We start from the raw sequence: 10,586 nt of genomic DNA on the forward strand, positions 1-10,586 counted from the left end.
TAGAAATATTAAAAATAAACCAAAATAAATGTGAAAAATCAGAACAGGAAAAAAAAAACAAGAATAAAACAACAATATTGCATTTATCCAGAAGAATATTAAAACTTTACCTATCCTTTTTGTGCACCTCATTATCCATATTTTAAGAAAATTCACAGGCACATTGGGCAAAGCTAATGCAACAAAAACATGAAATATCAAGAAATAGAAAGACCTATACTGCCGCCTTCTGGTGAACGTTTAAAACTGTGTCAAGCGTGTGAACTCCAACCAGGTTGTTGTTTTTTTAGGAATCATTTTGATGTTTTCAAAAAAATTACAGCAAACTGCAAGACCGTACAACATTTTGAATCGTTTTAACATTCCAGTTTTACAAATGAAAATAATAATAATAATAATAATAATAATAATAATAATAATAATAATAATAATAAAACATCTGCGGTTTGTTATATTTGCTGATCTGCAACACTTGAAAAAAAATTAAGTACATGTTTAATTATAGATGCGCAAGTAAATGTAAGATATTAAAAGATTGGGTGATTTTCTTTGTGGAAAATAATATGGTAGCGTTGGGATGGCCGGTATTCACACTCGTGCGTAAAGTTTACTGAACAAACGTCCTCGTGTAACCAAAGTTAACCATGGCGAGGGAAGGGTTAATTAATCGTCATGGGAGTTTGACTTTACAAAAGTAACTGGACAAATTTCCAGAGGCCAGGTCCGTCCCTCCTTTCTGCTCAAGCTGTTTATGCTGCTTCCAAGAGTTGGACCCGAGTGCGCATCTTCGCTTTTCATCCTCTTCTTTCAGCTTCTTCTGATAACATATCATTTAAACTTGTGCATTTCTTTTTATTTCCTCTTATTTTTGTCATGGCAAAGTGGTTGGTTTTTTTATATCTTTCCCAAGTCCTTCTGCCTTTAGTTTTTGGACAGCAGCGCCCAGCTGGACCCTGGCGGCACCGCATACAGTGGGAGAACAACGGGCAGGTTTACAGCTTGATGAGCACCGGATCAGAGTACCAGGCTCCGGCTCGGCCTGGCAGCCAGTCCAGAGTTTATCTGAGCAGGAGGAGGGAGGGCGCTGCCAGCAATGTGCCGGGTGCGCACAGAGGAGCGCAGGTTGTGAGGTTTACTGACCCTCAGCGCTTCAATTCCTCTTCATCCGGGAGTTTAAGAGACTCATTAAACAGAAGAGAAGCTGCTGGCGCATCCAGTAACACAGGAGAGCAGCAGCAACTCCAACAACTACGCGCGTTGCGGGACGGGATGCTTGTCTCCAGGCAACTCGCGCATCCATCAGTTCTGGAAACCGAACCTGACGCTCCCGCTCCGCTCCCAGTGTCAAGAGTTTATCTAACGAACGAGGCTGACGGAGACGGCATGGTCAGCGACGACCCCCGAAATCCGTTCAAAACGCACAGGAACTCTGTTTTTTACAACATGTATCCCGCCAGAGGCAGGTCAGTGGGCCGGACGCGCCACCCGCCCGGGACAGGGTACGGAACCAGGTACTTCCAAAATGGTGAGTCCAAAAGTGTCATTGGGAGCAAATCCGGTCACATTAAAACCAAGCCTCACTTTTAACCGGAGTACATTTACTTGAGTAACATTTTTTTGGGAAAAAATACTTTAAGGAGTATTTTAATTACTTGAGTAATTTTATTTTGAAGTATCGCTACTCTTACTTGAGTAAACTTTCTGGATACTCTACCCAGTTTGAGTAACTTCACAAATAATTTAACCAAAAATTCACCGGACATAAACACACTCCTGCAGTTTTTGTTAAAATTTCATAACTTTAATAATAAAAGAAACTGATTTGGAAATGTTTATTTTGCCCCATTTTGTTATTTTGTAATTATGTTATGAATTATTTTCATTTAGGTTTTTAAAATACCTAAATATAATCATAACTTTATATTTTGATGTGTCTGAATATGTAATCTTTAAACATTAAAAGATTGATGTTTTGATCAGTTAACACATATTTTACTCTTGAGTAAGTTTTACTTTTACTGGTGTAAAAATATGTGTTTGTATCAAAAACTGGAACATTTTCAGGAAGCATCTGATGGAGTTTGATATCCAGAAGTTAAAATGTACAAACTGGATTGGATAATCCTTTATTGATACTTCTTCTTAAGGTTAAGGGGTTTGTTAAGATGACTGTCAAATTTTATTACCATAAAAAGTATTCACTCATATCTTAAAGAAGAGCCAGTATGTCTGTACAGGAAGTCGTCATTTATTCAGCTGCATCTCAATAAATTGAAATATAATCTAAAATGTCATTGATTTAATTAAATTAATTCAAATCTATTATAATTAAAAACCTAAAATTCTGTTTCGCTAAAGATTATTGGAAAGTTCAGTGGAAAGAAAAAGTTTAATAGCTGCTCCAAAAAACAGAGGTAACTGCAGGCTTGAGAAGATTGTGAAGCAGAACCAGTGCATCAGTTTTTTGACCAATTCAAGATTCAAAATTCAAGTTCTACACTTGAATTTGACGATAACGTTGGTAAATAATGTGTGCTTCCATCACTCTGCTACTGTGATACTGTGTCTAACTAGATAAATATATATATTGTTTATTAAAAATGCAAGTTTATTGCTCAATTATTGCACCTTAAGCAGTCCTTCCTGATATAAATCAGCAGTAGTTTCTATTGCATCAAAGGAAAGATTTAATGTTAGCAGTAGCTCATTCAGTTGCTCCATGTAGCAGAGAAACACAGCCAAACATAAAAACTCTTCTTAAGTTGTTTCTCCACCATTACCACATTTAGCAGTGAGTACATGAGCTTGATTGACAGCGCTAAGACCCTCCTCCTGGCCCTGATTGGTTGGGTTTTGTTGGAAGTGGTGCATTTATTCAATAGGCAATAGTAGTTCAGAGAGGGGATGGTGGCGATCAATTTTTTCACAACATGATGACAGTTTTAACAAATGTGAAAAAAGCAATTTAAAAAAAAAAAAGTAAGACTTTGTTTTTAATTCCCAACTTGCATAATTTGATGATTATCCTTTGAATCATCTGATTCTGTGAGTATTTTTCAATTTAAGGAGCGGTGATGTGAACTGAGAAAAATGCCTTTGGACCAAGCTAATACCAGAAACAATGATCATGAAGGAATGCAAACATTTTTAGTCCAGATTTCACCTCCACAAACTGTTTCCAGCCTAAATAAGTTGGATTGTCCTTCTCCAGGACTGCCAGACCTCATTCCAGACCCCTACGCCATCCAAGCAGGGACTTACGTCCAGCGCATGCAGATGTACGCGCTGCGCTGTGCTGCAGAGGAAAACTGTCTGTCCAGGTATGTTTCCAAAGGTCATGCAAGTCTTGTACGCACTCAGCTGCACGTCCGCACAGTAACTCACACGAGCACATGAAACTTTCCTTTACGTTTCAGCTTTAGATTGTTTTGGGTTTTTTCTTTCTTTTGATTTATATAAGTGAAGTTATAAAAGCTGTTTGATCTTCCTATGGAGAAGTGGCTGGCCAGAATAAAGTCCTGCCAAGACATAAATGTTCTGGGTTGATTTTCCCAAAAGCACCGAGCTCACTCGAACAAATCATTTGTGCTTCAATACATTTAAGAAAACTACAGCTGGGAGCTCAGCCAGCAGCAGCAGCAGCGCTTTCCAGCTCCTCTTATCCCATTTTTTATTTTTATTTTTATCTCCATCCAAGGTCGGCTTACGCGCCCAACGTTCGAGACATCGACTTCAGGGTTCTGCTGCGATTCCCTCAGAAAGTGAAGAACCAAGGAACCGCAGACTTCCTCCCGCTCAAGCCCAGATATCAGTGGGACTGGCACAGCTGTCACCAGTGAGTTTAATGTACAAATACGAGACGTCGCATCATTTTGTTTATAGATGGTTGGATTAGTGCTGCTCTGTTCTGATCTGACGAGCCAGGAAAGCATCACCACAACCCCAAAATACAGTCATAACAATAAAATTGCGTCCCTAGAGGCATTCCTGAGGCCTGCCAGAAGAAATAAAATGTTATTTTCAGTTCAGCTTAATCTGTTTTACATCCTCAGGCATTTCCACAGCATGGACGCCTTCAGTAACTACGACCTGCTGGACATCATGACGGGACATAAAGTGGCTGAGGGACACAAGGCGAGTTTCTGCCTGGAGGACACGGGCTGCGACCCGGGATTCAGACGACGCTACGCCTGCACGTCTCACACGCAGGTAGAGCTGGAAATGAAGTGTGAGCCAAGACTTTACAGCTGCTATGATTTTCCTTCAAACATAAAAGTCCAGGTGGGCCTGTTGGTCACTGTAAACGGACCTCCAGCTGCCGCCAAGCAGAGTTTCTGTTCAGCAAGAGAGTATATGGTAAAACCTGTCAAAAATCTGCCTTTTCCAGAAAATATTTAAGTAGGATTTTGTCCTAATTTGGTCAGAAAAGAATGAAAAAACCTTCCAAAACTATTCACAATAAGCAATTAATCACGTTAAATTAAAATTAGCTTGATGATTAATATTTTTTGAAGGGATATTTCGTTTGTAGAGACTTCATAATAGGGCTGAAACGATTCCTCGAATGATTCGAGTACCTCGATTACTAAAATTCCTCGAGGAAAATTTACCTGCCTCGAAGCTTCGTTAATTTATGTTTTATTAGTTAGCGCACCGTGTTCCGGCCGGGACTTCATTTGCGTTGCGCGAAGCTCTCACTTCCGCCTCTGAGTTGTTGACAAAAGCTAAGTCTCAGCGGCATAAAGTCCAATTTTCAAGATTGGCCCGTGGGGATTTTATTGATTGATGATAATGCCCGACCTTAAAATGACTGGGGAATGCCTGGAGTACGGCAGCATTTCTCCTCCGGGGCTGCTGGTTGAAAGCGAACGGCGGGAAGAGCGCTGAGGTGAGCGGATAGCCTGAGCAGGGCGGGCGGCTGAGTAGCTGATGCTTACCGTGTAAATGTAGCTTTACCGACGAACCGCACAATAAATTTCATATCCCGGTCTGAAGAAACGGGTGGCGGAGCGCATCGTACATGGCTGGTAGATGAGTTTCTGAGTGTGACCAGTGAAGGTGTCGTAAATATCCCGTATTGCTTCCCCCCGTGTTCGTCCCCCGGTCTAACGGTTCGTCAGTCCGCTGGTCTATTTCCTCCCCTCCACCCCATGTTCGTTCATTCGCCCTCTCCTTCCACTCCATGCGGCATTTCCCGTATTTTCAAACCCAAAGCGTGACAGGTTAGGTGGCAAGGTGAGTTTAATTAATCTATTAAACTCACTGAAGATGAATACATAAATTAAAAGCTGGATTGTAGACATTTTTTATAAGCATATTTGTGAGCCTGCATATTTGTTATTAAATTCAATATAATTTCAGATTTTTCTATAACTTTTCTTCTGGTTAACTTAGAAAGTGAGCTATTATTGTTACAGGTTAGTTTTCTAAACTACAAAAAAAGCAACTGTTAGGGATGCTCAAATATGAAAAATTGGACTGATATTGATATCTGATAGTAACACCGGTATTATGCCAGATTTACCAATATTTCATTTTATATATTTTTTTTATCTGATTACTCGATTAATCGTAAGAATAATCGATAGATTACTCGATTACTAAAATATTCGTTTACAACAGCCCTACTTCATAATCCATTTTACTTATGGTTTCAGTTGTGTGTGGTTTTTATTTATTGTTTATAAAATATTTGCCAGTTTCGGTGTTGAGATCTTTACAAAAATTGAAGTTTATTCGTCTTTGAGAGGGCAAACATGTATCATTGTCGATATATTACTTGAAAATGGGTTCAAAACAATGTTATAATTTATTGTAATAATTACTGGGACAATTAGTCATCTAGCAAAATTTATTATTGTGGCAGGCCCTTTTATACCCCTTAAACTTTTACACATTTTAACATGTTACAACCACATAGATGTATTTCACTGGGATTTTTGTGATTACAAAATTGTTACAGTCAAACTCCAGACATGACCTAGTTGAAAATTTGTGGCTAAGCTTGAAAATGAACTCTTTTATACCTAAGTTTCAAATCTCCGCCTGGGTATTCTTGCTTATTTTAATTGTACGCAGTTCTTTAAATATCACGTGAGTAAATATATTTGCCCATTTATCCATAACAAGTGGAACTTTTAGCATCTAGCTAGCAAGTTATTTTCACTCCCTGCTACAGCGGGAGTGAAATTACTGTAATAACCCCATGTTGGCTGGAAAGCGCAACGTGTACCCTCTCAGAAAAGGTTGGAATTTTTCAGGTACTGCAAAGTGTAGCAGAATTACGGTAATGCTAATTTGGCTGGATTCCCGCCGCTATGTTCGGTCTGGAAGGGTTAAAGTTTACAGACTCGGCTTGCGCTGTTTTGAATGAAGAATGGAAATAAATTCACCCTCTAAGTGCAAGACAAGTAGAGACTTTTAAACACTTGCAGCGGTAACTGCAGCAAAACCTGGTTCTACAAAAGTATTAATGGACGGGGAGCTGAAGACTACAAATGGATGCCACATATTTCAGATTCTGATTTGTAAAAATTCAAGAAACTTTGTGTAATTTTCCCTTTACTTCACAGTTATGTTGTCTTGGACTATGGCATAAAATTCAATAAAATCTGTGATTGACAAAATTCATTGGTATGAATAGTTATATTTCTATTAATCCGTCAAATTCAGTTTTAAAAAAAAATGTTTTTTCGTCACTAAACTTTATTGTATCTGTTAAACTCAACTCTGAGTTGAGTTTGTATAACCGGACAAAAATACAAACTTGACAAAAATAGAGTAACCAGATGTTTGATATTTGAAATTTATTTTTGAAAATTATTAATTTATTTGGTAGGGACAAGTCACATTAATTAACTTTACTGTAAGTGCAAAAGAATTAGTCAATTAGCTGATTTTTCATTTGCTATTCCTGATACATTTGTCTTGCTAAGAATAATCAGAATTTATACAAAACAAAGTTAAAATGACTTAACTACAAAATGATATCAGTAAATACAATCAATGCAAAACTTTAGATAAAGACACTTATAATAAAAAGATAAATTGATCTTCCATCAAGAATAAATACAAACTTTTTCCAGGTTCTCACAGTTTTAAAGAGTGGATGTGTTTGTGTTTTCAGGGGCTGAGTCCAGGCTGCCATGACACTTACGCCGCCAACATCGACTGCCAGTGGATCGACATCACCGACGTGCCTCCAGGAAATTACATCCTACAGGTTTACGATTCATTCTCCTGATTCATGATTTCATTGAATTCACAGCAGAACTCCAAACATTAAAAATGTTCCTGCAGAATCGGCAAGTTTTTGTTGTTTTGTTTGTTTTCTTCAGGTTACAGTGAATCCCAATTTCCACGTCCTGGAATCAGATTTCACCAACAACGTTGTGAGGTGTGACGTCATATACACAGGCGTTTATGTTCAGACACGCGGCTGTCGAATAGCAAGGTACCAACCACGCACTTTAGGAGCCTTTTAATAATCAGTTCGTGTAGCCACACACTTCGTTATTCTGTTACTGATAATGTGGTAAAACTTGATTAAGCTGAAATTAATGTGAAACTTGTGTCCACTTCCCAATCATCTTAACTCTTTCTTTGAAGTATGAGATAAAATAATTTAAAGGTAGTCCTCCCTCTTTATTCCTTCCACTTTGAGCGGCACCATTCCTGAAAAAAGTCCCACAGCATGACACTGTCAACACCATGCCTTATGATCATTTCTCAGCAGAGCTGTCCTGTTATTGTGGTCAAATAGTTTAATATCTTTCTGATGTGAATATAAAACGTTTCACCAGAAGTAATGCTGTTTCTCCATGTGAGCATTTGAACATTTTAATCAAGTCAGTTGAGTTTGAAGGAGGTTGTGTCAATCCGATGTAAATTACAGAGATATTTCAGCACTTTCAACTTCATGAGCATTGACTTTTCTTTAATTGTCTGTGAATGTTCAAACAAATTCACTTTTATCTGAGCTGGACAATTTGTAGTTTCTTCTGAAACTAATTAGACACAGAAAAACTTGGACTTATGTGTAAATGTCTGAACATAGATTTTGGTTTGATCTGCTGAGTATTTGCTAATCCAATGAATGCAGGCAAATAAATCATTGTTTGCTTGTAAATGGGATTAATGTTCTGCAGAAGTGAACAGGTCATGACTTGGTGAGGTAAGAAGATCTTGAGCATCATTTGTGAAGTGATTTAGGTGAACTTTTGCATAGATTTTACAGAAATTCTTCTATAAATTGTAGTTTCTGCAAACGATAATATTGTTTTTACACTAATGGTTGCAGAACAGCAAAAATAAATCAGTACAGCCCATCATTCATATAAGACTTTTACCCATAATATACATGTATACCCTAGTATGTCATATGTCCACACATTTATCATGTCTTTCTTTTTTTCAGGGTTTAAATATTCCTAAACTCCTGCATAAAGCTGCTGGGTTTCTGCAGCAGAACGTCACCTCCTGTATTCTGAAAGAAGCAACTGGTGAAGTTTGTATTACAGATTTAAATGGAAAAAGTTGCATTTATTGGTCATTTCTGTAAAATATTGTGAATGAAACTAGAGATTTAATAAGAATTACTTGATTATACAAAATCTGCAAGTACTGTTGCTTTGAGAAGCGTTGCTTAGCGGCTTTAAATCTTTGTTTTGTTGTCGTTTCTCGGCTCTCTTCTTGTTGTGCGCTGCTCTGTCCTGTCTGTGTCCGCAGAGTTCGTTGTATATTTTAACAATAAAACTCCTGGAAAGTTTTAAAACCAGCAGCATTTTTGGTCAGGCTCCATCTTTCAGGCTGGACGGCCGTCAAGTGAACGTTGTTTAGTCTGAACCCAACTCTGGGGAAAACAATCTCAGAAACCTCGAAGATCTGTCCCGAGTTATGTAGTTTGGTTTATTTAAAAAGCTGCACGCAGTGGGATACTGAAACAACTGTCAAGTGTTAATTCTGGCAACTGTTGCACAAACATGGCAACCTCATGGTGGATGTGGGCTCGACCAAAAGTAGCTGTGATAATGAAGGAATGTCCGGTTTAAACAGAACAACCAAATATTTTCAGGGAACATCAGATTTGTTCCCCATGACACACGAAACACTGATTATCCTTAGCCTTTTCCTTCAACCCCGCTTGATTTGTCATTTACAAGCATAGGTTAGAGGCAGAAATGTACCTACGCCCATCGTTTGCATGCATGTGATTAATTTGGGCTTTTAATGATTAATTAGAAATGTCCTCTTTCCAGTTGTTCTCTCCAACGAAGACACTGGTGCTCCAGTTCGACTAAAACCTTGTTGGTTTTGGGTCGTTCCTAAACATTATGACCAATTTCCTTACAGGAAATTGACAAAAGCTGCGTTTCCATTACAAATCTTTGTTGATATTCTGCAGCTTTCCAAACCACCCCCCCACCCGCCCACAATTTCGCAATTGCGGTGTTGCCATTACATAAGAAATTAAACTAAAATCACGCGATAAGTCATTGGAAAACATTTTGCACCATCATCCTCCAACTACTTCCTGTTTCCTTCTCCATTTTTTTAACCAGTAACATCTGATCGTTGATCACCTCATCTTAGTGCAAAAACTTTTTATTGAAAAACATGAGTTTTTTTTTTATTGTTGTGTTTCCATTAAGCAAATTTGTATTGGTAGTTTCAATTTTCACAATTTTATGGAAATGGAGTTAGTGATAGTTTGGATCAGACGGTTGACTGAACATGATCCTTAACAGACATCAAAACTGGCTCTGGAGTTATTTTTAACTGATTAATTCATTTTAATTTAGGCTAAAATGAATCCCCAGAATCAACCCGACCGCAGCTCTACTGAAGATCTAAGAACTAGGTTTAAAAACCAGAATAAAAGTGGATAAATATCCACACAGAACTGCACAAAAAGCTTGTTGAAGGCTACAAAAAGATTGTTGTCAGGTTCTAGTTTTATGGGGCGCAATTATCAACCAAAACATGTGCATCTAAAAATGTTTTTTTTTTTTTTTTAATCTAAGTTTTTCGTATATTATTACATGCTTGGGCTGTAAAGTGGTGCAGTTTGTATTGACAATGAGTGGATGTTTCTCTCCCGGAAAAAGAACTGTTCAAATCTATCTTTAAAAGCCTCAAATTAATATGAACTGTTAAGTCAGAGTAAAATTTCCGAGCTTAAATACGTGTGTTCATGTGTATTAGAACAAATGTGCGTTTTTGTCGACTTTATTTTAATAAAATATTGTTCAGAATTTATTCCGGTTGGATTTAAATCAACGCACTTTGTTGAGTGTTTGAATTTATGAGAGCAACATTTCTGAAGTAAATCTAAATTGCCTCCATTTTTATGGGAAATCTTCTTTATTTGCAATAAATATTGTGTTTTAATATAAAAATGAAAATAATTGTATGTTACTGCAGCATCCTGTGGTGCAAGAACGTCTTTTTCCCACTGTCGGGTGAGCGGAAGAGCTCTGCTTTGATGGATGTGGTTGAGCAGCTTGTGGCTTCAAACACAAACAGAGCTGCAATCAAACACCAATGGCATGTTTGCCGACAGATCTCTGTGAAGGCACAATAACGAG

General features: G+C 37.9%; 1 protein-coding gene across 1 annotated transcript; it reads left to right on the top strand.

Moving 5' to 3' along the window:
• The first annotated feature begins 622 nt into the window (after positions 1–622).
• Positions 623–10,257, top strand: loxl5b (lysyl oxidase-like 5b). The gene is made up of 7 exons (XM_014981819.2): positions 623–1,525; positions 3,212–3,320; positions 3,698–3,835; positions 4,053–4,209; positions 7,127–7,222; positions 7,338–7,453; positions 8,417–10,257. The coding sequence occupies exons 1-7, from the start codon at positions 874–876 to the stop codon at positions 8,421–8,423; spliced, it is 1,275 nt and encodes a 424-aa protein (XP_014837305.2). The 5' UTR covers positions 623–873; the 3' UTR covers positions 8,424–10,257.
• Positions 10,258–10,586: the final 329 nt, after the last annotated feature.

The sequence above is a fragment of the Poecilia mexicana genome, unplaced genomic scaffold, assembly GCF_051168715.1.
Source record: "Poecilia mexicana isolate PSO_F unplaced genomic scaffold, ASM5116871v1 scaffold_17, whole genome shotgun sequence".
NCBI lineage: Eukaryota > Metazoa > Chordata > Actinopteri > Cyprinodontiformes > Poeciliidae > Poecilia > Poecilia mexicana.

What these genes read in the sequence shown, in the direction of transcription:
- loxl5b (XM_014981819.2), top strand. Translation starts at nt 874, where the DNA reads ATGGCAAAGTGGTTGGTTTTTTTATATCTTTCCCAAGTCCTTCTGCCT. An exon ending in AACCAGGTACTTCCAAAATG is followed by an intron (nt 1,526 to 3,211) that starts GTGAGTCCAAAA and finishes GTCCTTCTCCAG; the next exon opens with GACTGCCAGACCTCATTCCA. An exon ending in CCTGCACGTCTCACACGCAG is followed by an intron (nt 4,210 to 7,126) that starts GTAGAGCTGGAA and finishes TTGTGTTTTCAG; the next exon opens with GGGCTGAGTCCAGGCTGCCA.